The sequence below is a fragment of the Somniosus microcephalus genome, unplaced genomic scaffold (assembly GCF_052327205.1).
Source record: "Somniosus microcephalus isolate GS21.2 unplaced genomic scaffold, FLI_Smic_1.0 unresolved_chr3, whole genome shotgun sequence".
NCBI lineage: Eukaryota > Metazoa > Chordata > Chondrichthyes > Squaliformes > Somniosidae > Somniosus > Somniosus microcephalus.
This window is the reverse complement of record NW_028225181.1, coordinates 58,177,146-58,204,911: the sequence shown is the minus strand read 5'-3', so window position 1 is coordinate 58,204,911 and position 27,766 is coordinate 58,177,146. Positions and strand designations below refer to the sequence as shown.

Sequence of the window (27,766 nt, the reverse complement as noted above, 5' to 3'; positions counted from 1 at the left end):
TTTCACTATAGATCAGTGTGAGGTGGTGTGTTAATAAATTTCACTATAGATCAGTGTGAGGTGGTGTGTTAATGAATATCACTATAGATCAGTGTGAGGTGGTGTGTTAATGAATTTCACTATAGGTCAGTGTGAGGTGGTGTGTTTTGGTGGGAAGAATAAGGAGGCCACTCACTATTTGGACAAGGGGGTGAAATTGGGTTGCTTTGTGCCTCCCGCGATATTCAGCAGGATGTTAGTGGCGTAGGTAGTCGGTTGCTCCCCACGGCACTGCACTGCCGGCAATGACATCATCACCAAGCGCAGCACCCCGGCTGCAACCTTGGGTTACGACCCCTGACCTATCACCGGACGATATGTCCGACAGGGTCAGGGGTCGTTTCTGCAGCCGCGGCGATGCCACTTAGAGGGCAGGTGTCGGGCGGCAACGTTTTATTTTGGCCGACTGCCAGCACCTGCCCCCTACCCCTTTCTTCTTCGGGGTGTCGGCCGCAATCGCACAGCCCGGCGCTCCTCTTGATCCGACACCCCACTCCCCGGTGGTCCTGCAGGGCCCAGGTGTGCGCAGTGCTGTGCCCCTCCCCTTTAATCAGGGAGGGAGGTCTGCTATGGCATGGTGCTATGTGCTGACGGGCATGGCGCTGTTACACGAAGCGCCGTGAAATTCACTGGTAGCGCCTCAAGAGGGAGGGGAGCACTTCCAGTAGCACCCTGCCTCCTGCCTGGGGCGCAACCAATGAATTTAATGCACAGGGGCGCTAACTTTTTCAGGGCGCTAAAGTTAGCCCCGGTGACGTTAGTGACCCAAAGGGGGCGCCACTGAATTTCCCCCTAAGAGTCTAAATGGGTTGGAGGAGCAGAGGGATCCAGATACACAAATCACTAAAAGTAGCAACACAGGTTAATAAGGCCATTTAAAAAAAAGCACTGGGGTACATTCCTAAAGGAGCCTTCTGTTCCGTGCCTTGGAGCTCTGAAACATGGCAGAGAGCGGCTGGGACACATTTCTCACACACCTCGAGATTAACGCGCACGGCAACTTTGCTGTCAGTGAAGAGAGACAAGAAAGACCAAAGTGCTGTTTGCCCCTCTCAGTGTGGCCCTAAAGGACTGTGTCCAGGATGGAGTTCTGTTCCCACCATTAGATCCTCTCCCAGATTGTCCTTTCTGAGCTCCAGCCAGGTGATGCTAAACACGCAGGTGGGAAAGACTAAAATCTACAACAATGTGTTTAAAACAAAGTTGATTTATTTGACATATATCCAGAATATTAAACTCCAGCCCAGTTCCCGGAGTTAGTAACATCAGCAGAAACAACCCCCACCTGTCAGAATGAACATGGTTCAGTCCTGGATGTGATTAACAGCAGCAACAACAGAATCCAAACCCTGCTGTCACTTGTGAACTCGCTGGTGTCTCAGCAGGTGGGATGACTGAGTGAATCCCTTCCCACACTCAGGGCAGGTGAACAGCCTCTCCCCAGTGTGAGTGCGCTGGTGTACAGTGAGGTCAGATGACTGCCTAAACCCAGTCCCGCAGTGAGAGCACCTGAACGGTCTCTCGTCAGTGTGAACTCGCTGGTGTCTCAGCAGGTGGGATGACTGAGTGAATCCCTCTCCACACTCAGGGCAGGTGAACGGCCTCTCCCCAGTGTGAACTCGCTGGTGTACTGTGAGGTCAGATGACTGCCTAAACCCAGTCCCGCAGTGCGAGCACCTGAACGGTCTCTCCCCAGTGTGAACACGTTGATGGCGTATCAGTTCCCCGGAACCTTTATAGCACTTCCCACAGTCCGAGCATTTAAAAGGTCTCTCATCAGTGTGAACTCGCTGGTGTGTCAGCAGGTGGGATGAATTGGTGAATCCCTTCCCACACTCAGAGCAGGTGAACGGCCTCTCCCCAGTGTGAACTCGCTTGTGTGTCAGCAGGTGGGATGAATTAGTGAATCCCTTCCCACACTCAGGGCAGGTGAACGGCCGCTCCCCAGTGTGAACTCGCTGGTGTGTACGCAGGTGGGATGAATTAGTGAATCCCTTCCCACACTCAGAGCAGGTGAATGGCCTCTCCCCAGTGTGAACTCGCTGGTGTGTCTTAAGGTCAGATGACTGAGTGAATCCCTTCCCACACTCAGGGCAGGTGAATGGCCTCGCCCCGGTGTGAAAGCGCTTGTGTTTCGATAGGCCAGAGGGTTGGCTGAAGCCGCGTCCACACACAGAACACATATATGGTTTCTCCCCGCTGTGAACAGTGCTTTTTGCTTCCATATTCAAAGGCCGATGATATTCAGTTCCTGATGAATCGAGTGACTGTCAGATCTTGACGTGATGTGTGGTTTGAGTTTCCCGTCTGCAAATCCTCCCCTTCAAACACCCTGTAAAATAAATTTAAAACAGGGAGCGTGAGAGAGAACCCACTAAAGAGGCAGGTTGTGAAATTGAGCTCAATGAATCTGGTCATTTGTGGGGCCGGCACTAGAAAAAAGTGACTATGAAAGCTGCCGGATTGTCATAAAATCCCACTGGTTCACTAATGTCCCTCAGTGAAGGGAATCTGCCACCTGGTCTGGGCCTCTGGCCTCTATGGGAGGAGAGAGAGGTGGGAGTGGGAGGGGGCGAAGGAGATGGACTTTATACATCTGCAACTCGACCAGAACTTTGACAGAACCTCCAAAACCCACAACCTCCAGCACCTAGAAGGACAAAGGCAGAAGGTGCATGGGAGCACCATCACCTCCAAGTTCTCCCAGTCACACACCATCCTGACTTGGACATACATCGCCATTGCTACATCATCACTGGGTGAAAATCCTGGAACTCCTTACACAACAGCATTGTGGGAGTACCTTCACCACACGGACTGCAGTGGTTCAAGAAGGCGGCCCACCATCACCTTCTCAACGGGAAGATGGGATTGGCAACATATTCTGGACTTGCGAGCGATGCCTGATGTAATAAAAAGTCTCACACGTCAAGGAACTTTAAAGTAAGCTTTAAACAACTTATAATTATACTATGTACAAGAGCGGTCTTCACCGTGCCTCTAGGAGAAGCCCTTTTACTATACTGAGCAGTTCAGTATTTATACTAGTCCAAACACAGGAAGTGACGTATGCACAGGAAGTGATGTATGCACAGAGTTCACAGTTCACAGGAAGTGACGTGCACATAACTTCCTCTGGAAGTTATTTATTATTATTACATTCTTCCCTCCTGCGAGATTAGAAGGCTGTGGTCTTCCTTTTATTCCGCAGCTGCCGAACGAGGAAAAGTCGCACCCGTTTGGGTTCCCGTCGTAGAGGGTCACTGGTTCGCTTACATGCTGTTGGCCATTGGTCAGAGTCTGTGTGGCCTGGATTACCCTGTGAAGGGTCGGGGAGATCATGGCTTCGTGTACGAGCCCCAATAGGTGCAGAGTCGGTCTGTCTCTGTTCAGAGGGAGGTGCAGAGCTGGTCCGTGGCAGATCAGTACTTTGGTGCGCGGTACTGGGAGGGTCGCAACTTTGAGTATGGGGTTCTACCGGCACCAAGCTAGTTGGTGTCAGATCAGGATCCTGGAGAGGGGTACCCGGTAGGTTCCAAGAGGCTCCTGGTAAAATACCATCACTTGATGTCCCACTAGGTCCTGGTGGGCAGGGAGCCAGATCCCGTAATGATACGGTAGATTCTCGGCCGTCGGGATATCGTATGTATGCATAGGTGGGGTTGGCATCGGTTAGTTCAACCTCGTCTACGAGAGGGTCATTTTTAGACGTCCGAACGTATCTTCGGAGTAGTACAGGTCCAGGAGTAGTTAGCCATGACGGGAGGGATGTCCCATAAGATGAGCGACGCTGGAATCCAAAGAACCGCTCATGAGGTGTAGTATTTGTGGCTGTAGAAAGAAGGGACTGTATAGAGTGCAATGCATCCGGAAGCACTGCTTCCCATTGCTGGTTTGGTAGGCCCGGAGATCTTAAAGCAAGATGTACGGAATTCCAGATGATACCATTATACCTCTCTACCTGTCCATTTCCGATGGGATGATATGGCGTCGTTTTGCTTGTAGCAATTCCCCGTTCTGAGAGGTAGTCCTTGAGTTCCCTTGACATAAAGGATGGACCCCGATCCGAGTGAATGTAAGCCGCCATGCCACAGAGAGAAAATACTTGCTCAAGGCAGCAGATTACTGTGGACGCCAGCATATTGGAGCAGGGGAAAGCAAACGGAAAATGTGAATATTCATCAATCATGGTGAGTAAGTATGTGTTCCGAGTTGAAGAGGGCACTGGGCCCTTAAAATCGATGCTAAGTCGTTGCATCGGTTGGGTTGCGTGTATGAGCATACCATCTGAGGGGCGGAAGAACTGAGGTTTTAATTCAGCACAAAGCCGGCATTCTGAGCACATTTTCTTTACATCTCCAGTAGAAAAAGGGAGATTCCATGATCGTACGAAATGTAGCATGCGCGTAAGGTAAGTTGAGGGGACTGAAGGCCGACAAATCCCCGGGGCCTGATAAACTACATCCTAGGGTACTTAAGGAGGTGGCCCTGGAGATAGCAGATGCTCTAAGGATCATCTTCCGGAACTCCATTGACTCGGGAACAGTACCCGTGGATTGGAGGGTAGCTAATGTTACCCCAATATTTAAAAAGGGGGGTAGAGAGAAAGCAGGGAATTATAGACCAGTAAGCCTTACATCGGTTGTGGGCAAAATGCTAGAGTCCATTATTAAGGATAAAATAGCGGAGCACTTGACAAATGGGGAAAGGATCGGACAGAGTCAACATGGATTTACAAAGGGTAAATCGTGTTTGACTAATCTGCTGGAATTTTTTGAGGAAGTAACTGGTAAAATAGATGGGGGAGAACCAGTGGATGTGGTGTACCTTGACTTCCAGAAAGCCTTCGATAAGGTTCCACACAAAAGATTATCATGCAAAATTAAGGCTCATGGGATTGGGGGCAAAGTATTAACGTGGATAGAGAACTGGCTGGCGGATAGAAAACAGAGAGTTGGAATAAACGGCTCGTTTTCGGAGTGGCAGGCAGTGACCAGCGGGGTGCCGCAAGGATCTGTCCTGGGACCCCAGCTGTTCACAATATATATAAATGATCTGGATCAGGGAATTGGATGCAATATTTCCAAATTCGCTGACGACACTAAACTAGGAGGAGGGGTGGGCTCTGATGAGGATGTCAGGAGGCTACAGTGCGATTTGGACAGGTTGGGGGAATGGGCGGATACGTGGCAGATGCACTATAATGTGGATAAATGCGAGGTTATCCACTTTGGGGGTAAAAACAGGAGGGTGGATTATTATCTAAATGGCAATAGATTGGGAGATGGGGAAGTGCAGAGGGACCTGGGTGTTCTTGTGCACCAGTCACTGAAGGAGAGCATGCAGGTGCAACAGGCGATTAAGGCAAATGGTATGTTGGCCTTCATATCAAGGGGGTTCGAGTATAGGAATAGGGATACCTTACTACAGCTGTACAAGGTGCTGGTGAGACCGCATCTGGAGTATTGTGTACAGTTTTGGTCGCCCCATCTGCGGAAGGATGTTCTTGCCATGGAAAGAGTGCAGCGGCGATTCACCAGGCTGATACCTGGAATGGCGGGAATGACCTACGAGGAGAGATTGAATAGTTTGGGCTTGTACTCACTGGAGTTTAGAAGATTGAGAGGGGATCTCATCGAAACATATAAAATTATGGCAGGCCTGGACAGGCTGAATTCAGAGAGAATGTTTCCAATGGCAGGGGAGCACAGAACCAGGGGCCACAGTCTAAAAATAGCGGGCAAATCATTTAAAACAGAGATGAGGAAGAATTTCTTCACTCAAAGAGTGGTGAGCCTGTGGAATTCCCTGCCACAGAGGGCTGTGAAGGCTAATTCAATAAATATTTTCAAGAGAGAATTGGATATATTTCTGAAGGCTAAGGGGATTAAGGGTTACGGAGAAAAGGCGGGGACGGGGTACTGAACTGGTAAGATCAGCTATGATCTCAGACGAAGATCAGCCATGATCTCATTGAATGGCGGAGCAGGCTCGAAGGGCCGAATGGCCTACTCCTGTTCCTATCTCTATGTAACGCCAGGATGACACAATCCATTATGGACATCTATGAGAGTAGAGAACGACATAGTGGAGCAGAATGCTCGTGTGAGGGTATCCGGGGCCACATTCTCCTTGCCAGGTCGATAGTGAATGGTGTAACCAAAAGAGGCCAGTTCCATCCTCCAAAGCTGTATTTTATTATTCTTAATTTTGGTTCGTTTTCGATTATCGAGCATGAAGGCGACTGATCGCTGGTCCGTGATTAATGTAAAGTGCTGGCGAGCTAGGAAATGGTTCCACTTCCGTACCGCCTCTATGATGGCTGTGGCTTCCTTCTCAACCGGAGGATAATGTAGCTCGGCACCTTGTAAGGTCCTGGACATAAATGCTACAGGACGACCTTCCTGATTTAGAGTAGCCGAGATCACCACCTCCGAGGCATCACATTCGACTATGAAAGGGAGATTCTCATCGATGGAGTGAAAAGCCGCTTTCTCCAACTGTTTTTTGAGAAGGTTAAAGGCTGCAACAGCCGCTGTTTCCAATGGAAATGATCTAGCATGCAGCAAGGGTTGGATTTTGTCTGAAAAATGAGGAATCCATTTAGCGTAGTATGCAAACAGACCGAGAGCCCGACGTAAAGAAGCCGGATTCTTAGGTGACGGGAGCTCTTGGAGCGGGCGAAGTCTTTCTGGGTCTGGCTTAATGATACCATTGCCTACGCAGTAGCCAAGGATGTTGATGGTCGGTTGAGACTCAACAGATTTAGATTCATTCAAAGTTAAGTTACGGTGAGGGAGAGCATCCCGAAATTTTTGGAGGTTGGCGTCGTGTTCCTGTTGATCGTGACCTGCAATAGCAATGTTATCAAGATAGGGAAAAGTGTCCCTTAAGTTTTCCTGCTGAACCAGGCCATCCATTGCCCGTTGGAAGACAGCCACTCCATTAGTAACCCCGAATGGGAGGCGACGAAATTGGTACAGCCGTCCATTAGCCTCAAAGGCTGTGTACTGCTTATCTGAGACCTTCAAGGGTACCTGATGATAGGCACTTTTCAAATCGTAAGTTGAGAACACTTTGTATTCGGCTAGTTTATTAACCATATCATCAATGCATGGCAATGGGTAGGCGTCCAAGTCAGTATATTGATTGATGGTTTGCGAATAATCAATGCATAGTCGTTGTTTGTGAGGTTTTAGAGGGTTCTTGACGATGACGATTTGAGCCCGCCAGGGCGACGAACATTGTTCGATGATATCCTCTGCTAAAAGTCGAGAGATTTCAGCCTCAATAAAAGATTGGTCTTCCTGACTAAAGCGCCGCGATTTCGTTATTATTGGTTTGCATCGAGGAGGAATACTGGCAAATAATGAGGGTTCATCAAGTGAAGCTGCTGATAATGCACAAAATGGTAATTTAGACAGTATATTAGAAATAGTAAGTCCAGGTTTGGATCCGCTGAACTCAATGGTGAGTTTCTTATGCTGTTTTTGAAAATCCAGCCCTAAGATGAGATCACTACATAAGTCCTTGAGCACCGAAAGTCGGGTGGAGGGATACATGCGACCATTAAATGTCATATCAATAATACAAAAGCTGGAGATTCTGGTATTAAGTGATGACTGAGCCATCGCAATTGCCTGGTCCGATGGGAAGATATGTAGTTTCAATTTCGCAACAATCGGTTCTCTAATGAAACTATCAGTACTTCCTGAGTCAATTAAGGCATCTAAGGTATGCCCATTAACTGAAACTTTTGTAGCTGCATGAAACAGGTTCTGTGGGCAAGCAGCTGTAATTGGTGTGGTTGCACAGAGAGTGGCTGAAACTCTAGGTCTGCTTCTTCGGGAGAGAGCTCGAGAGGAAGCTTGATAGGTCCTAGCCGGAGCATCTTGATAGGCCCTAATTGGGGCAGTTCGGTAGGCCTTAGCTGGATAGGCCCTCGCAGAGGCTCTTGATTGGCAAACTTTTGCAAAGTGTCCCTTTTTATCGCAATGACTGCAGATCGCATTGCGAGCAGGGCAGAATTTCCTAGGGTGAAAAGAATCTCCACAAAAGAAGCATTCCTTCCTAGATTGCCAAGAGGCTGCTAAAGTGGGGTCATCCTCCTCTTCTTCATCAGAATTATCATCAGGATTAGATTCCTCCATGATAGGGTTCATCTGAGACCACTTGAATCGTCTGGTTGCAGTTACAGCAGCAGGTCGAGATCTGGGCAGCTGATAGAGGTCTGCATTTTTCTTTGCCAAATCCAGAGAACAAGCCAGGTCAAAAGCCTTTTGTAGCTCAAGTGTTTTACTTTCTAGCAGACGCTGGCGTATAAATGGAGAGGCAATCCCGCAGATGAAAGCATCATGAATCATTTCTTCGCGGTACAGCTCAGCCGAGGCTGCCTGAAAGTTACAATCTACGCTGAGCCTGCGAAGTTCTTGAAGGAATTCGTTAATCGATTCCCCTGGCCCTTGTCGGGCTGTGGCCAGTAGATGTCTAGCATAGACCTCATTTGCGGTCTTGGCATATAGTTTTTTAAGTGCCCGGATCACCTCATCGTAATTATCCCATTCATCAACATATTCAAACACTGTTGGGGTCACATAGTTGATAAGTATCCTCAGTTTAGTAGAAGCATTCGCTTTACATTCATCAAGAAAATTCTCAAAAGTACGGTACCAATGCTTCCATACCCTGCCAGCTGCTGGTGTGTTTGGGTCCAAGTCCAGACGAGTAGGTTTAAGGATGTTTTCCATGATGGGTGGTTCCCTGGATCCTTAACTCCGAGTTTGTCCGAAGGTCTAGTATTTGTGAGTGTAAATACTAAGTTGTTTAAATTGATGTAATAAAAAGTCTCACACATCAAGGAACTTTAAAGTAAGCTTTAAACAACTTATAATTATACTATGTACAAGAGCGGTCTTCACCATGCCTCTAGGAGAAGCCCTTTTACTATACTGAGCAGTTCAGTATTTATACTAGTCCAAACACAGGAAGTGACGTATGTACAGGAAGTGATGTATGCACAGAGTTCACAGTTCACAGGAAGTGATGTGCACATAACTTCCTCCGGAAGTTATTTATTATTATTACAACGCCCACATCCCAAGAATGAATTAAAACAAATCTGCAGATGTAAACTGGATTAAAAGCCTCTACAGAAATGCTTATTCCTAAAACAATACTCTTTTACATAGTAGGGACAGTGGCTGTTTAACAACCCAATCTCCCCCAGAATCCACCTCCCTTGACAGTCTCACATTGGAAATTGTTGGATCCTCCTGGGCTCAGAAGTACTGGGGTTTAAACCCAGCAGCTTCTCCTCCATCTCCACTCCAGCTCAAACTGAAGCAACAAAAACACCTACACAGACGGCCAGGAACCTACCTTCCGTCAGCCTGCAATAAAACACTTCCCGACAGCTGCTGACTAATGGCGGCCGCAGCACCCACAGTTCACCGCGCCCCAGAATCCACACTATCCAACACGCTGATTTCCCCGCTGAGAGTGCGCATGCTCCCCGGGGCCGCGGGCCATTCTGGGAGCCTAGCCTTTGTCCTTTGTCCCGAATCGGACTCGGTGGAACCAGCTGAAGAAACCAGGAAGCGGCAGCTCGGATGGGGGAGGCGCTGCACCCTGGGTTTCCTGGTGCCAGGGCCCTGGCCGCACGTCCACCGGGCCCGGCTGCTCTGATTCTGATTGAGTTTTTTGATGAGGTAACAGAGAGGGTTGATGAGGGCAATTCGGTTATCGTGGTGTACATGGATTTCCAAAAGGCGTTCGACAAAAAGCCACATAATAGGCTTGCCAGCAAAGTTGAAGGCCATGGAATAAAAGGGACAGTCGCAGCATGGATATGATATTGGCTAAGTGACAGAAAACAGAGAGTAGTGGTGAACGGCTGTTTTTCAGACTGGAGGAAGGTATACAGTGGTGTTCACCAGGGGTCGGTACTAGGACCACTGCTTTTCTTGATATATACTTGAAGTGCCCGGCGGTCCCGAGGGTCTTTTGAGGGCATGTTGTTGTTGGAAGAGGGAGAGCGCGCGACCGGGGGGGAAGAGAGAGCGCGACCGGGGGGGGGAAGAGAGAGCGCGACCGGGGGGGAAGAGAGAGCGCGACCGGGGGGGGAAGAGAGAGCGCGACTGGGGGGGGAAGAGAGAGCGCGACCGGGGGGGGAAGAGAGAGCGCGACCGGGGGGGAAAGAGAGAGCGCGACCGGGGGGGAAGAGAGAGCGCGACCGGGGGGGGGGAGAGAGAGCGCGACCGGGGGGGGAAGAGAGAGCGCGACCGGGGGGGGAAGAGAGAGCGCGACCGGGGGGGGAAGAGAGAGCGCGACCGGGGGGGGAAAGAGAGAGCGCGACCGGGGGGGGAAGAGAGAGCGCGACCGGGGGGGGAAGAGAGAGCGCGACCGGGGGGGAAAGAGACAGCGCGACCGGGGGGGAAAGAGACAGCGCGACCGGGGGGGAAGAGACAGCGCGACCGGGGGGGAAGAGACAGCGCGACCGGGGGGGAAGAGACAGCACGACCGGGGGGGAAGGGACAGCGCGACCGGGGGGGAAGAGAGAGAGCGACCGGGGGGGAAGAGAGAGAGCGACCGGGGGGGAAGAGAGAGAGCGACCGGGGGGAAGAGAGAGAGCGACTGGGGGGGGAAGAGAGAGAGCGACTGGGGGGGAAGAGAGAGAGCGACTGGGGGGATAGAGGGAGACTGGGGGGGATAGAGGGAGACTGGGGGGGATAGAGGGAGACTGGGGGGGATAGAGAGAGACTGGGGGGGATAGAGAGAGACTGGGGGGGATAGAGAGAGACTGGGGGGGATAGAGAGAGACTGGGGGGGATAGAGAGAGACTGGGGGGGATAGAGAGAGACTGGGGAGAGAGGGTGAGGGAGGGGGCAGAGAGAGGGTGAGGGAGGGGGCAGAGAGAGAGAGGGTGAGGGAGGGGGCAGAGAGAGAGAGGGTGAGGGAGGGGGCAGAGAGAGGGTGAGGGAGGGGGCAGAGAGAGAGAGGGGGAGGGAGGGGGCAGAGAGAGAGAGGGGGAGGGAGGGGGCAGACAGAGAGGGGGAGAGAGGGGGAGGGAGGGGGCCGAGAAAGAGGGAGGGGGCAGAGAAAGAGAGGGAGGGGGCAGAGAAAGAGAGGGAGGGGCAGAGAAAGAGAGGGAGGGAGGGGGGCAGAGAAAGAAGGGGAGGGAGGGGGCAGAGAAAGAGGGGGAGGGAGGGGAAAGAGAGGGGGGAGGGCGGGGGGGAGAGAGAGAGGGGGAAGGAGGGGGGGAGGGGGGAGAGAGGGAGGGGGAGGGAGGGAGGGGGAGGGAGAGAGGGGGAGGGAGAGAGGGGGAGGGAGGGGTGGAGAGGGGGAGGGAGGGCGGAGAGGGGGAGGGAGGGCGGAGAGGGGGAGGGAGGGCGGAGAGAGAGAGGGGAGGGAGGGGGCAGAGAGTGGGAGAGAGAGAGGGTGAGGCAGGGGAGAGAGAGAGGGAGGCAGGGGGGAGAAAGGGGGGGAGAGAGAGAGGGGGAGAGTGGAGGCGAGAGGGGGGAGAGGCGAGAGGGGAGGGGAGAGGCGAGAGGCGGGAGAGGAGGGGGGAGAGGGGGGGGAGGGAGCGAGAGGGAGGGGGAGGGAGCGGGAGAGGGAAGGGGGAGAGGGGGGAGAGGGGGAGGGGGTGGCGAGAGGGGGAGAGGGAAGTGGGGGAGGAGAGAGAGACAGAGGAAAGGAGGGCGAGTGGCCCGCGGCCGCAAATGGAGCCTGATGCGCCATCAATTACACAAAAGACTAAGGTTGAGCGAGTAACAATCAGGCTTTTATTAACTAAAGAATGAAGGTCTTGTCTCGAGTGGTCGACCCGTCCAGAATACTAAGGGACTGGGAGGTAGTCACTTATATACCTGGACTAGTGGGAGGAGTCAGCCGAGGCATGTCCAGACCTGTACCTAGTGGAATACACATACACATACAGACAGGTATAACAGTGGTTTACCACATTCACCCCTTGTTTAAAAATGAGTCCGGCGGGGTGAAGTGTATTTAAAAGTTTGTGTATTGGAGTCTCTCCGGAGGTCCTGTCTGCCGCTGTGATCGACGTGGCGATGGCAGGGGTGGTGGAGCTTCCGGCGTCGCGTCCCGTGTAGGCTGGGGCCCTGGAGTGTAGTCCTCGTGGGTGACGGTCCAAGGCGAGCCGGCTGCTGGGGTTGCATATTGGGTCGTGGGGCGGGGGGTGGTAATGGGTAGTGGGTTACAGCGGTCCCCGAGGGTGCGAGGTCCCGTATGGAGACTGTGTCCTCCTGCCCTACAGCGGTCCCCGAGGGTGCGAGGTCTCGTATGGAGACTGTGTCCTCCCACCCGTCCGGGTACGCAATGTAAGCATACTGGGGGTTGGCGTGGAGGAGGTCGACCCTCTCGACCAGGGGGTCCGTTTTATTGGCCCTCACGTGTCTTCTCAGTAGTACCGGCCCTGGGGACGTCAGCCATGGCGGGTAACGATGTCCCCGATGTGGACTTCCTTGGGAAGACAAACATTTTCTCGTGAGGGGTGGCATTGGTGGCAGTGCAGAGCAGTGACCGAATCGAGTGGAGCGCATCGGGGAGCACCTCCTGCCAGCGGGAGGTCGGAAGGCCCCTAGACTTTAAGGCTAGTAGGGCGGCCTTCCAAACTGTCGCATTCTCTCTTTCCACCTGTCCGTTCCCCCGGGGGTTGTAACTGGTTGTCCTGCTTGTGGCTATACCCCTAGCGAGCAGGTACTGGCGGAGTTCGTCACTCATAAACGATGAGCCCCGGTCGCTATGGATATAGCTGGGGAAACCGAACAGGGTGAAGAGGCTGTTCAGAGATTTAATGACCGTGGCACTGGTCATGTCCGAGCAGGGGATAGCGAACGGGAAACGGGAGTACTCGTCAATGATGTTGAGGAAGTACACATTGCGGTCGGAGGAGGGGAGAGGCCCTTTAAAATCGACGCTCAGGCGTTCGAAAGGGCGAGTGGCTTTTATCAGGTGGGCTCTGGTCTATAAAAGTGCGGTTTGCACTCAGCGCAGACTTGGCAGTTCTTGGTCATGGTCCTGACCTCCTCGATGGAGTAAGGCAGGTTGCGGGCCTCGATGAAGTGGAAGAACCTGGTGACCCCCGGGTGGCAGAGGTCATTGTGGAGGGCCCTCAGCCTATCGATCTGCACGCTGGCGCAGGTGCCACGCAATAGGGCATCTGGGGGTTCATTGAGCTTCCCAGGCTGGTACAAGATCTCGTAGTTGTAGGTGGAAAGTTCGATTCTCCACCTCAAGATCTTGTCATTTTTGATTTTGCCCCTCTGCTTGTTGTTGAACATAAAAGCAACTGAACGCTGGTCAGTGAGCAGGGTAAATCGTTTTCCGGCCAGGTAGTGCCTCCAATGACGCACAGCCTCCACAATGGCCTGGGCCTCCTTCTCGACCGCGGAGTGTCTGGTCTCCGGGCCCTGGAGGGTTCGTGAGAAGAATGCCACAGGTCTCCCCGCCTGATTAAGGGTGGCGGCCAGAGCGAAGTCGGACGTATCGCTTTCCACCTGGAAGGGGATGGATTCGTCCACTGCGTGCATGGTGGCTTTGGCAATGTCCTCCTTGATGCGGTGGAAGGCCGAGCGGGCCTCTGCCATCAGGGGAAAAGAGGTGGATTTGATCAGCGGACGGGCTTTGTCTGCATAGTAGGGGACCCACTGAGCGTAGTAGGAAAAAAACCCTAGGCACCTCTTCAGGGCTTTTAGGCAGTGGGAGTTCCATAAGGGGACGCATCCGGTCCGGGTCGGGACCGATGACCCCGTGTTCCACAACACAGCCAAGGATGGCGAGGCGGACTGTGCGGAATATGCACTTCTCCTTGTTATATGTCAGGTTCAGGAGTTGGGCGGTGCGGAGGAATTTCTCGAGGTTTGCGTCATGGTCCTGCAAGTCCTGGCCGCAGATGGTCACATTGTCTCGGTAAGGGAAAGTGGCCTGCAGCGCGTTTTGATCGACCATCCGGTCCATCTCCCTTTGGAAGACGGAGACCCCGTTGGTAACGCCGAAGGGAACCCTAAGGAAGTGATAGAGGCGGCCGTTTGCCTCAAAAGCAGTATACTGGCGGTCTTCAGGGCGGATGGGGAGCTGGTGGTATGCTGATTTCAGGTCAATGGTCAAAAAGACGCGGTACTGCGCGATCTGGTTGACCATGTCAGTTATGCGGGGGAGTGGGTAGGCGTCCAGCAGGGTGTAGCGGTTTATTGTTTGGTTGTAGTCGATGACCAGGCGTTGTTTCTCGCCGGTCTTAACGACCACAACCTGGAGCTGCCCTCAATAATCCCCTCCTTCAGGAGTCGCTCCACTTCAGTTTTGATGAAAACCCTGTCCCCGGCACTGTATCGCCTGCTCTTTGTGGCGATGGGCTTACAGTCGGGGGTGAGGTTAGCAAACAGTGGGGGGGGGGGTGGGACTCTGAGTGTGGAGAGGTTGCATCTGGTGCGCGGCGGGCAATTTGGAGGCTGCTGGCTGCGGACTGTGAGTGGGGGAAGGGGGCCACCGTACGCCATCGTAACGCTTTTGAGGTGGCACTGGAAATCCAACCCCAGTAGGACGGCAGCGCAGAGGTCGGGCAGGACCAGGAGTTTAAAATTATTGAATACAGTCCCGTCTACTACTAGTGTCACCATGCAGTAGCCGCCAATGTCCGCTGACTGGGACTCGGAGGCCATAGAAATCCGCTGGTGCGCAGGCAGGACTGGGAGAGAGCAACGCCGCACCGTGTCGGGGTGGATGAAGCTCTCTGTGCTCCCAGAGTCAAAAAGGCAGTTTATTGCACAGCCGTTTACCTTAACGTCCATTTTGGACCGAGCTAGTTGGTGCGGTCTCGTTTGGTCCAGCGTAACAGAGGCCAGCGTAGGGGTCGGTGTGTCGCTGTGGGTATCAGATTGGGGGGGGGTTGGCGGTCTGCTGCGTCCCGGTTGGTGTCCAAGATGGCGGCGTCCATGATTCCCATGTGGCTGGAGTCGTCCAGGATGGCTGCTGCTGCAGTGGTTCACACATGGCTGGGGAGGCCCAAGATGGCGGCCCGCACGGGGCGCTGTTGGGGGCCCAAGATGGCGGCTCGCCCGGCCCACACGCGGCGCTGCTGGCGTTCGGGGTGGCTTTGGCCTTGCAGACGCTGGCGTAGTGTCCCTTTTTCCCGCAGCCCGAGCAGGTCGCATTCTTCACCGGGCAGCGCGCTCTGGGGTGTTTGGCCTGGCCACAGAAGTAGCATTTCTGGCCTTGGGATACTGTTGTCTGGCTTTGGGACACTGCTGCGGTAGTTGGGCCGTTGTTGGGCTGTGGCTGGGGTGGCACAGTGCTATGGGGCTGTCCTACCGTGTCCCAGGTTGTCGTTCCCCGCGGCGTCCACGGTGCAGAGGAGTAGGCATCCATGCCCCGGTAGGCTGCGTCCAGCGTTAGTGCGATTTTCGAGGCTTTGTTGAGGTTGAGGTCGCTCTGCTCCAGCAGACGCTGTCGGGTGTAGTTGGACCTGTGGCCCGCTACGAAGGCATCCCGGATCAGTTCCTCCGTGTACTTAGCGGGCGTTACCGCCTTACACCCACAGGCCCGGCCAAGCACGGACAGTGCTTGGAGGTATTCCTCAGTCGATTCCCCAGGTTGTTGCTTGCGACTCCCCAGGAGGTGCCTGGCGTACACTTCGTTCACAGGGCGCGCGTACTGGGTCTTGAGGAGCTGGAGGGCATCTGTGTACGAAGTCGCGTCCTGGATGACTGAGTACACTCAGTGGTTCACCTTGGAGATCAGGACAGACAGTTTGTCCGCATCCATTGTGACCGCAGTGGAGGCAGTCAGGAATGTCTCGAAGCACATGAGCCAGTGAGCAAACTTGGTGGAAACGTCCGCTTCCCGACTGTCCAGGTCCAGGCATGCTGGTGTGAGGATCTTCTCCATTATAAAAATTTAGTTAATAAAATTGATGCGCCATCAATTACTCAAAAGACTGAGGTTGAGCGAGTAACAATCAGGCTTTTATTAACTAAAGAATGAAGGTCTTGTCTCGAGTGGTCGACCCGTCCAGAATACTAAGGGACTGGGAGGTAGTCACTTATATACCTGGAATAGTGGGAGGAGTCAGCCGAGGCATGTCCAGACCTGTACCTAGTGGAACACACATACACATACAGACAGGTATAACAGTGGTTTACCACAGAGCCAAGCCCCGGGAGCGGGCGTGAGCCAGCTGGAGGCTGTGAGAGACGGCCGGGCCCAGTTGCCGGGGTAACCCTTCTCCCCCTTCCGAGCCCCACCCTCCGCCCTCCCGAGCCCCGCCCTCCCGAGCCCCGACCCATTTCAAGACCGCCGATTGCGGCTGGAGCCAAGCCCCGGGAACGGGCGTGAACCGGCTTGAGGCTGTGAGGGCCAGGCCCGGTTGCCGGGGTAACCCTTCCCCCCCTTCCCGAGCACCGCCACCCCCCCCCGCCCGAGCCGGCTTCAAGGCCGCCGATTGCGGCTGGAGCCAAGCCCCGGGAACGGGCGTGAGCCGGCTTGAGGCTGTGAGGGCCCGGCCCGGTTGCTGGGGTAACCCTTCCCCCCCTCCCGAGCCCCTCCCCCCCCGCCCGAGCCGGCTTCAAGACTGCCGAGCAGGGAAGAGAGAGAGAGATGCCGCATCTCACCTGCTGGCTTCCTGCGCTCTGTGCCTCGGGCTTGTGTGTGTCGCCTGCTGCGCGTGCACCCTGTGCCTGTCCCGTGTCCCTCGCAGCCGACGCCGTTGCCCCGGGTAACGTGACGGGGGAGACTGGGGGGGATGAGGGGGGAAGGAGCTTGCCACAAGCCGTGGGACAATTACCTAGCTCGGGCGTGGCTGGGCAGGAGAGGCCCAGGCTTCGAGGCCTACAAAAACGGGTAAAGGTAGGAAAAAGAATCAGGTTAGAGAAAATATTTGCAAATGAATTATCTTTTTTTTTAAACTATTTAATAAAAGCAATTTTTTTTTGCTGGAAATGTACATTTGAAAATAAAGACGCAGAAAGCGGGAAAAAGAAATGAAGAGTTTGGAATCAAGATGGCGGCCACTCACCTGAACTCAGAATGATTAGTCCCGCCCACACACACACCGATTGGTCAACCATCAGGTCACTGAACTGTAGGATTGGTCAATGGTCACGTCACTCGACTCTAGGATGGCCCGCCCGCACACGCAATGAACCCACCCCCGTGACGCAGCGATTGGTCGACCGTCGGGTCGCTCGACTGTACGATTGGTCAACCTTCACGTCACTCGATGCTAATGAGCGGATAATGAGCGGAATTTTGAATGTTTTTTGGATACCGTCGGCACAATTTTTGTCCAACCAAAATTTAAATACACCCATGAGAGGCCCCTAATGATGAGCTTTCTTTTGATATAACATATGTGTAGGTACGCTCTATAACTTTTGATTGTATAGCCGGACAGACAGAAAGACAGACAGAGAGACAGAGACATACTGTTTTATATATATAGATATTAATGACTTGGAGTTGGGTGTACAGGGCACAGTTTCAAAATATGCAGATGACACAAAACTTGGAAGTATAGTGAACAGTGAGGAGGATAGTGATAGACTTCAAGAGGACATAGACAGGCTGGTGGAATGGGCGGACACATGGGAGATCAAATTTAACGCAGAAAAGTGCAAACTGATATATTTTGGTAGGAAGAATGAGGAGAGGCAATATAAACTAAAGGGTATAAGTCTAAAGTGTGTGCATGAACAGAGAGACCTGGGGGTATGTGTGCACAAATCATTGAAGGTGGCAGGGCAGGTTGAGAAAATGGTTAAAAAAGCATACGGGATCCTGGGCTTAATAAATAGAGGCATAGAGTCCAAAAGCAAGGAGGTTATGGTGAACCTTTATAAAACACTGGTTCGGCCTCAACTGGAGTATTGTGTCCAATTCTGGGCACCGCACTTTAGGAAGGATGTGAAGGCCTCAGAGAGGGTGTCGAAAAGATTTACAAGAATGGTTCCAAGGATGAGGGACTTCAGTTACGTGGATAGACTGGAGAAGCTGAGGTTGTTCTCCTTAGAGCAGAGAAGGTTGGGAGGAGATTTGACAGAGGAGTTCAAAATCATGAGGTGTCTGGACATAGCAGATAGAGAGAAGCTGTTCCAATTGGCGGAAGGGTCGGGTACCAGAGGACACAGATTTAAGGTGATTGGCAGAAGAACCAAAGGCAACATGAGGAAAAACTTTTTTACGCAGCGAGTGGTTAGGATCTGGAATGCACTGCCTGAAAGGCTGGTGGAGGCAGATTCAATCACCGCTTTCAATTGGGAATTGGATAAGTATCTGAAGTAAAGAAATTTGCAGGTTTACGGGGAAAGGGCGGGGAGTGGGACTAGCTGAAGTGGTCTTGCAGAGAGCCGGCATGGGCTCGACGGGCCGAATGGCCTCCTTCTGTGCTGTAACCATTCTCTGATTCTATAAAATATTAGAAAGTTTGTTCCACAGAAGCACAGGATTTATCTGCTTTTATTGATGAATTTAAAAAGTCTCTATTAAAACCTGAGCCAGTGTGTTGTGAGCCAAAGAGCCTTGTGTCCAATGAGGGGAATAAAGGCCCACAGCCTCCCCTGGCCCCGGGCCCTGAACAAGGGACTGGAGAAACTCGCTGTCCTGCGGATCAGACAATCAGCCGGCGCCAGTCCCGCCCCTCGGGCTCCCCGATTGGTTGGAGGACCCGCCGCCAGCTCGCTCCCTATTGCAAGGGGACATAGACAAGCTAAGTAAGTGGGCAGAGATTTGGCAGATGGAATACAATACTGGAAAGTGTGAGGCAGGAAAAATCGTAGAGCAAGTTATTATCTTAATGGCAAGAAACTGGAAAGTACTGAAGTACAAAGGGATCTGGGGGTCCTGGTGCACGAAATTCAAAAGGTTAGTATGCAGGTGCAGCAAGTGATTAAGAAGGCCAATGGAATGTTGGCTTTCATTGCTAGGGGGATAGAATATAAAAATAGGGAGGTATTGCTTCAGTTGTACAAGGTATTGGTGAGACCGCACCTGGAATACTGCGTACAGTTTTGGTGTCCATACTTAAGAAAGGACATACTTGCTCTCAAGTCAGTACAAAGAAGGTTCACTCGGTTAATCCCGGGGATGAGGGGATGGACATATGAGGAGAGGCTGAGTAGATTGGGACTCTACTCATTGGAGTTCAGAAGAATGAGAGGTGATCTTATTGAAACATATAAGATTGTGAAGGGGTTGGATCGGGTGGATGCGGGGAGGATGTTCCCGATGATGGGTGAAACTAGAACTAGGGGGCATAGTCTTAGAATAAGGGGCTGCTCTTTCAAAACTGAGATGAGGAGGAACTACTTCACTCAGAGGGTGGTAGGTCCATGGAATATGCTGCCCCAAAAAGCTGTAGAAGCTACATCATTACATAAATTTAAAACAGAAATAGACAGTTTCCTAGAAGTAAAGGGAATTAAGGGTTACGGGGAGCAGGCAGGAATTTGGACATGAGTCTAGGTCCAGATCGGTCATGGCCCTGTGGGTAGCGGAGCGGGCCCAGGGGCCGTGTAGCCTGATCCTGCTCCTATTTCGTGTGTCTAATTCTGTTAGATTCAGGAGATGGTTCTGTGATAGTGGATTGGCGGTTAGGATCAGATCAGCCATGATCTTATTGAATGGCGGAGCAGGCTCGAGGGGCCGATTGGCCTACTCCTGCTCCTATTTCTTATGTTCTTATGGTTGGAAGCTCCCGTCAATCAAGACCTGGGCCCGGGTCACGTGTCCCCGAGGAGATCACGTGCTCCGTCCAACTGCCGCCGCTCGGTCCGGGGCCTCGCAGACTCTCAGGTTTTTCTATTTCTCTTTATTCTCTCCCGATCCATTCCTCACCCCCACCCCACGTGATTCTCCACCCAATCAGAGCGGATAAAACTCACTTTGCGTCACCGATCGCGACTCTGGAACCGACAGCAAGGCCTTTCCCCGGAATGCCCCGCGCCGACTCCGTCCGGCAGGATCCGAGTGCGCAGGTGCAGCTCCGAGTGGGGGAGGGGGTTGGTGTCCTCTGGGCATGCGCGGTTATTACCCTTGGTGACCGGGAGGGGTCGCTGTGCCGGACTCGGCCCAAACCACCGCTCCGTGTGCGCATGCGCGGACTCTCGGCTCTCAATCAACCATCAGCCAGAAGAGGTCGCTGGTGAGACCAGTGAAAAAAGACTTGCATTTCTATAGCGCCTTTCACCACCACCGGACGTCCCAAAGTGCTTTACAGCCAATGAAGTACCTTTGCAGTGTAGCCACTGTTGTCATGTAGGAAATGCGGCAGTCAAATAGCGCACAGCAAGCTCCCACAAACAGCAATGTGATAATGACCAGATAATCTATCTTTTTGTTAACTCTGTTTCTCTCTCTACGGATGTTGCCTGGCCTGCTGAGTGTTTCCAGCATTTCCTGTTGTTATTTCAGATTTCCAGCATCCACAGTATTTTGCTATTATCCTTTTGTTACATTGATTGAGGGATAAACATTGGCTAGGACACCAGGGATATTTCCCCTGCTCTTTCCCACATTACAACAGTGACTACACCTCAAAAGTACTTCATTGGCTGTAAAGCACTTCAAGACGTCTGCTGGTCATGAAAGCACTGTATAAATGCAAGTCTTTCTTTCTCAAAATAGTGTCATGGGATCTTTTACATCCACCTGAGAGAGCAGACAGGGCCTCAGTTTAATGTCTCATCCGAAAGACGCATAGAAAGTGGCCCTTCGGCCCATCGTGTCCGCGCCGGCCATCAAGCCCTGTCTATTCTAATCCCATTTTCCAGCACTTGGTCCGTAGCCTTGTATGCTATGGCGTTTCAAGTGCTCATCTAAATGCTTCTTGAATGTTGTGAGGATTTAATGCCTCTACCACCCTTTCAGGCAGTGAGTTCCAGATTCCAACCACCCTCTGGGTGAAAAAACTTTTCCTCAAATCCCCTCTAAACCTCCTGCCCCTTACCTTGAAACTATGCCCCCTGGTTATTGACCCCTCTACTAAGGGGAAAAGTTCTTTTCTATCTACCCTATTGTGGCAAAGCCACCAAGGGGCTCCTGTACAAACGTATAACTGTCTTTAACAGAGTGCTATAGCACCTATGTTGTTGCCTGCATGTAAATAGCTTGTCTGGAGAAGTCCCAGAATCAACGCGATGACGTCATCACATTGGTCACGTGATGCCCTGAACGGCGGGAAACGTGATGACGTCATGACGTCAGAGAGGGGGAGGTTCCCTCTTCAGACCTCGTGAAACCAGCAAGTAAAAAGACCTGTTTACTGTTGCTCCTGCATGCCTTTGTTCTGTTCTCAAGTTTTAATTAAACTTAGTTTATTTATCGAACTGACTCGACCTCAGTGCTTTAGTAGGGGATCGGTCGATTCCTACACTCTCTATGCCCCTCATAATTTTGTACGCCTCAATCAGGTCCCCCCTCAGCCTTCTCTGCTCTAAGGAAAACAACTCCAGCCTGTCCAGTCTCTCTTCATAGCTGAAGCGCTCCAGCCCAGGTAACACCCCGGTGAATCTCCTCTGCACCCTCTCCAATGCAATCACATCCTTCCTATAGTGTGGCAACCAGAACTGCACACAGTATTCCAGCTGTGGCCTAACTAGCGTTTTGTACAGCTCCATCATAACCTCCCTGCTCTTATATTCTATGCCTCGGCTAATGAAGGCAAGTATCCCATATGCCTTCTTAACCACCTTATCTAGCTGTCCTGCTGCCCTCAGGGATCTATGTACATGCACACCAAGGTCCCTCTGATCCTCTGTCCTTCCTAGGGTTCTACCATTCATTGTGTATTCCCTTGTTAGTCCTCCCAAAATGCATCACCTCACACTTTTCAGGGTTAAATTACATTTGCCACTGTGCTGCCCATCTAACCAACCCGTCTATATTCTCCTGTAGCCTGAGGCTTCCCTCCTCGCTATTTACCACTCCACCAATTTTCATGTCATCTGCGAACTTACTGATCATACCTCCTACATTCATATCTAAATCATTAATGTACACTACAAACAGCAAAGGACCCAGACCCTGTGGTACACCACTGGACACAGGCTTCCAGTCACAAAAACAACCTTCGACCATCACCCTCTGCCTCCTGCCACTAAGCCAATTTTGGATCCAATGTGCCAAATTGCCCTGGATTCCATGGGCTCTTACCTTCTTGACCAGTCTCCCATGTGGGACTTTGTCAAAAGCCTTGCTGAAGTCCATGTAGACTACATCAACTGGACTGCCCTCATCCACACACCTAGTCACCCCCATCGAAAAATTCAATCAAATTGGTTAGACATGATCTCCCCCTGACAAAGCCATGCTGACTATCCTTGATTAATCCTTGCCTCTCCAAGTGGAGACTAATTCTGTCCCTCAGAATTTTTTCCAATAATTTCCCTACCACTGATGTTCGTCTCACTGGCCTGTAATTCCCTGGTTTATCCCTACTACTACCCTTCTTGAATAATGGTGCTACATTAGCTGTTCTCCAGTCCTCTGGCACCTCCCCTGTGGCCAGAGAGGTTCTGAAAATTTGTGTCAGAGCCCCTGCAATCTCCTCCCTTGCCTCACACAGCAGGCTGGGATACATCTCGTCTGGGCCTGGGAGTTTATCCACTTTTAAGCCCGCTAAAACCACTAGTACCTCCTCCCTCTCAATACTAATTTGTTCAAGTATATCACAATCCCCCTGCCTGATTTCTATGCCTGCATCGTCCTTCTCCATAGTGAACACAGATGCAAAATATTAATTTAAAACCTCACCTACATCTTCTGGCTCTACACACAGAATGCCACTTTGGTCCCTAATGGGCTCTACTCTTTCCCTGGTTATCCTCTTGCCCTTAATATACTAATAAAACACCTTGGGATTTTCCTTTATTTTGCCTGGCAGTGTTTTTTCATCACCCCTCTTCGTTCTCCTAATTTCTTTTCTTTTTTTTTTTTAAGTACCCCGCTGCACTTTCTATGCTCCTCTAGGGCTTCCACTGTTTTTAGTCCTTTGTATCGGCCAAAAGCCTCGCTTTTTTTCCTAAACCATTCTTGTATGTCCCTTGACATCCAGGGTTGCCTGGGCTTGTTGGTCCCACCCTTGACCTTTACAGGAACATGTTGGCGTTGTACTCTCTCTATTTCCTTTCTGAAAGACTCCCACTGCTCTGATGTGGATTTTCCTACAAGTAACTGATCCCAGTCCACTTTGGCCAGATCCTGCCTTATCATATTTAAATCGACCTTCCCCCAATTTAGGACCTTTATTTCCGGTCCATCTTTGTCCTTTTCCATAACTACTTTAAATCTCACCGAATTATGGTCACTGTCACCAAAATGCTCTCCTACTAACTCTTCTACCACTTGCCCTGCTACATTCCCTCGAATTAGGTCCAGAACCGCCCCCTCTCTTGTTGGACTTTCTACATGTTGGCTGAAAAAGCTCTCCTGGATGCACTTTAAGAATTCCACACCCTCTAAGCCTTTCACACTCTGACTATCCCAGTTAATATTGGGGAAGTTGAAATCCCCAACAATTATCACCCTATTATTTCTACACTTCTCTGAGATTTGCCTACATATCTGTTCCTCTATCTCCCCCTTACTGTTTGGGTGCCTATAGTACACTCCCAGTAAAGTGCTTTCCCCATTTTTGTCTTTAAGTTCTACCCATATGGCCTCATTAGAGGAACCTGCTAAGGAATCATCCCTCCTTACAGCAGAAATTGACTCCTTGATTAATATTACTAACCTGATTTTCAGTCAACTCTTGAGTATTCACGTTTAATAAATCTCCGGGAGAAGGAGTCGCTTCACTTGTACTGCTTCTTGGGGCCTGATCACCTTCGCCAGGAGCAGGGCCTTGATTCTGGGGGAGTTTTATTGCACCGCTTGGTTTACTTGAGAAGGGCCCCATCAGGGCGAGTGCGGGAGGGTCAGGGGGCGAGTGCGGGAGGGTCACGGGGCGAGTGCGGGAGGGTCCATCTCTAGGACCATTGTGTATCTGAGTCAATGGGACTCTCTCTGACCTTTCTCCCCAGTCCATCTCCAGGACCAGTGTGTATCTGAGTCAATGGGATTCTCTCTGACCTTTCTCCCCAGTCCATCACCAGGACCAGTGTGTATCTGAGTCAATGGGACTCTCTCTGACCTTTCTCACCAGTCTATCTCCAGGACCAGTGTGTATCTACGTCAATGGGACTCAGACCTTTCTCCCCAGTCCATCTCCAGGACCAGTGTGTATCTGTGTCAATGGGACTCTCTCTGACCTTTCTCCCCAGTCCATCTCCAGGACCAGTGTGTATCTGAGTCAATGGGACTCTCTCTGATCTTTCTCCCCAGTCCATCTCTAGGACCAGTGTGTATCTGAGTCAATGGGACTCTCTCTGACCTTTCTCCCCAGTCCATCTCCAGGACCAGTGTGTATCTGAGTCAATGGGACCCTCACTGATCTTTCTCCCCAGTCCATCTCCAGGACCACTGTGTATCTGAGTCAATGGGACCCTCTCTGACCTTTCTCCCCAGTCCATCTCCAGGACCAGTGTGTATCTGAGTCAATGGGACTCTCGCTTACCTTTCTCCCCAGTCCATCTCCAGGACCAATGTGTATCTGTGTCAATGGGACTCTCTCTGACCTTTCTCCCCAGTCCATCTCCAGGACCAGTGTGTATCTGAGTCAATGGGACTCTCTCTGATCTTTCTCCCCAGTCCATCTCTAGGACCAGTGTGTATCTGAGTCAATGGGACTCTCTCTGACCTTTCTCCCCAGTCCATCTCCAGGACCAGTGTGTATCTGAGTCAATGGGACCCTCACTGATCTTTCTCCCCAGTCCATCTCCAGGACCACTGTGTATCTGAGTCAATGGGACCCTCTCTGACCTTTCTCCCCAGTCCATCTCCAGGACCAGTGTGTATCTGAGTCAATGGGACTCTCGCTTACCTTTCTCCCCAGTCCATCTCCAGGACCAATGTTTATCTGAGTCAATGGGACTCTCTCTGACCTTTCTCCCCAGTCTATGTCCAGGACCAGTGTGTATCTGAGTCAATGGGACTCTCTCTGACCTTTCTCCCCAGTCCATCTCCAGGACCAGTGTGTATCTGAGTCAACGGGACTTTCTCTGACCTTTCTCCCCAGTCTATCTCCAGGACTGGTGTGTATCTAAGTCAATGGGACTCTCTCTTACCTTTTTCCCCAGTCGATCTCTGGAAGCTCTTTGAATCGGAAGGGTTCTCTCCGGTTGGTACTCACAATCCTGTGCTGGTTCACCTGCTGTTGTTCCTCAGTCTACAATCCCTGTTTACTTCGAGCTGAGCACCTTCCTCAATCACACCATCATTCACCGGGACATCTAATTGTGGCAGAGCAGAAAATAAGAACAATATTGAAAGCGTGAAATAATGTAATGTAGACTTTTAATCTGCTTACTAACAATTCAATTTCAAGGCCGAGTATTTGTTTGATTTTGTCCCTTTCCGCAGATCACCAGTTCGAGGGCTGTGTGCTTAGTTTGGAGATTTTCCTCACTGTAAATTTCCGGCCTTCTGAGACTCCCCCATTTTCACTGCTCTGGGCGGAAATGCGCCATTTTCTGTGCGGAGTTACTAACCGGAGCGGTGACCCTGTGACCCTCCCTCGCTGTGATCAAAACTCGGGGCTGAGAAGCCGCTGTCGGGCCGGGTGCTGAATGGATCCGAGTTCCCACAGGCACAGAGCGGGCCCTGTAACCCGGGCAACCAGCCTGTTTCTGACCCTCACTCCGATCAACCCGCGCCGCCCGGCACTGCGCTTGCGCGGTACAAGGGAGCGGAGCGGCACTGCGCCTGCGCGGGAGTGTAAGGGAGCGGCACTGCGCCTGCGCGGGAGAGAGAAAGGGAGCGACACTGCGCCTGCGCGGGAGGGAAGTGGTGCGGCACGGCGCCTGCGCGGGATAGAGAAAGGAAGCGGCACTGCGCCTGCGCGGAAGAGCGATGTCGCAGGAACGCATCAGTATCGCTCCCAGTGCTGGGAGGACAACATCGGAACATATTAATATCCGATGTAGTCCTCCCACCACTGGGAGCGATACTGATGCATTTCTGCGACGTCGCTCTTCCGCGCAGGCGCAGTGCCGCTTCCTTGCTCTCTCCCGCGCAGGCGCAGAGCCGCTCCCTTTGTTTCCCGCGCAGGCGCAATGCCGCTCCTTGCACTCCCGCACAGGCGCAGTGTGGCTCCCTTACTCTGTTCCGCGCAGGCGCAGTGCCGCTCCCTTTCGCTCCCTCTACTGCGCAGGCGCCGTGCAGCTCCCTTTTCTCTCCCGCGCAGGCGCAGTGCTGCTCCCTTTCTCTCTCTCTCTCTCTCACGCGCAGGCGCAGTGCCGCGCGGCGCGGGTTGATCTGTGAGTGAGGGTCAAAAACAGGCTGGTTGCCCGGGTTACAGGGCCCGCTCTCTGACTGAGAGAATTCGGCTCCATTCAGCACCCGCCCACCAGCGGCTGCTCCGCCCCGAGTTTAGATCACAGCGAGGGAGGGTCACAGGGTCACCGCTCCGGTAAGTAACTCCGCACAGAAAATGGCGCATTTCCGCCAGAGCAGTGAAAATGGGGGAGTCTCAGGAGGCCGGAAATTTACAGTGAGGAAAATCTCCAAACTAAGCAGACAGCCCTCGAACTGGGGATCTGAGGAAAGGGACAAAATCAAACTAATACTCGGCTTGAAATTGAATTATTAGTAAGCAGATTAAAATCTACATTACATTATTTCAGGCTCTCAATATTGTTCTTATTTTCTGCTTTGCCACAATTAGATCTCCCGGTGAATGATGTGTGATTGAGGAAGGTGCTCAGCTCGAAGTAAACAGGGATTGTAGACTGAGGAACAACAGCAGGTGAACCAGCACAGGATTGTGAGCACCAACCGGAGAGAACCCTTCTGATTCAAGAGCTTCCAGAGATCGACTGGGGAGCAAGGTCAGATAAAGTCCCATTGACTCAGATACACAGTGGTCCTGGAGATGGACCGGGGAGAAAGGTCAGAGAGAGTCCCATTGACTCAGATACACACTGGTCCTGGAGATGGACGCTCCCGCACTCGCCCCCCGACCCTCCCGCGGTCGGCCCCCCGAATCTCCCGCACGCGCCCCCTGACCCTCCCGCACTCGTCCTTTGACCTTCCCGCGCTCGCCCCCCGACCCTCCCGCGGTCGGCCCCCCGACTCTCCCGCACGCGCCCCCTGACCCTCCCGCACTCGTCCTTTGACCTTCCCGCACTCGCCTTTGACCTTCCCGCACTCGCCCCCGACCCCCCCCGCACTCGCCCCCGACCCTCCCGCACTCGCCCCCGACCCCCTCGCACTCGCCCCCGACCCTCCCGCACTCGCCCCCGACCCCCCCGCACTCGCCCCCCGACCCTCCCGCGCTCGCCCCCGACCCCCCCGCGCTCGCCCCCCGACCCTCCCGCACTCGCCCCCCCGACCCTCCCACGCTCCCCCCGACCCTCCCGCACTCGCCCCCGGAACCTCCCGCGCTCGCCCTCCCGACCCTCCCGCGCTCGCCCTCCCGACCCTCCCGCACTCACCCCCCGACCCTCCCACGCTCGCCCCCCCGACCCTCCCACGCTCGCCCCCCCCGACCCTCCCGCGCTCGCCCCCCCCGACCCTCCCGCGCTCGCCCCCCGACCCTCCCGCGCTCGCCCTCCCGACCCTCCCGCACTCGCCCCCCCCGACCCTCCCGCACTCGCCCTCCCGACCCTCCCGCACTCGCCCCCCG

At 52.7% G+C, this 27,766-nt stretch overlaps 2 protein-coding genes across 4 annotated transcripts in view; one reads left to right on the top strand and one right to left on the bottom strand.

Annotated features, from left to right (window-relative positions):
- LOC147091580 (uncharacterized) overlaps positions 1–27,766 on the top strand; it is a 63,065-nt gene that overhangs the window by 24,481 nt on the left and 10,818 nt on the right. The gene's annotated exons all lie outside the window — the stretch shown is intronic.
- On the bottom strand, positions 1,231–25,841 carry LOC147091581 (uncharacterized). Of its 3 annotated transcripts, none has more exons than XM_085976818.1 (4): positions 25,455–25,841; positions 25,209–25,373; positions 16,662–16,878; positions 1,231–2,371 (listed from the first exon to the last, which is right to left on the bottom strand). In XM_085976818.1, exon 4 carries the CDS (start codon positions 2,262–2,264, stop codon positions 1,395–1,397), a length of 870 nt encoding a protein of 289 aa, XP_085832944.1. In that variant the 5' UTR covers positions 2,265–2,371; positions 16,662–16,878; positions 25,209–25,373; positions 25,455–25,841; the 3' UTR covers positions 1,231–1,394. The 3 variants fall into 3 exon arrangements, with proteins under 3 accessions (XP_085832944.1, XP_085832945.1, XP_085832946.1); XM_085976819.1 differs by having other exon boundaries at positions 25,632–25,841; XM_085976820.1 differs by lacking the exon at positions 16,662–16,878.

Bases quoted from the DNA above. Each gene is read 5' to 3' on its own strand.
- LOC147091581 (XM_085976818.1), bottom strand. From the start codon at position 2,264: ATGGAAGCAAAAAGCACTGTTCACAGCGGGGAGAAACCATATATGTGT.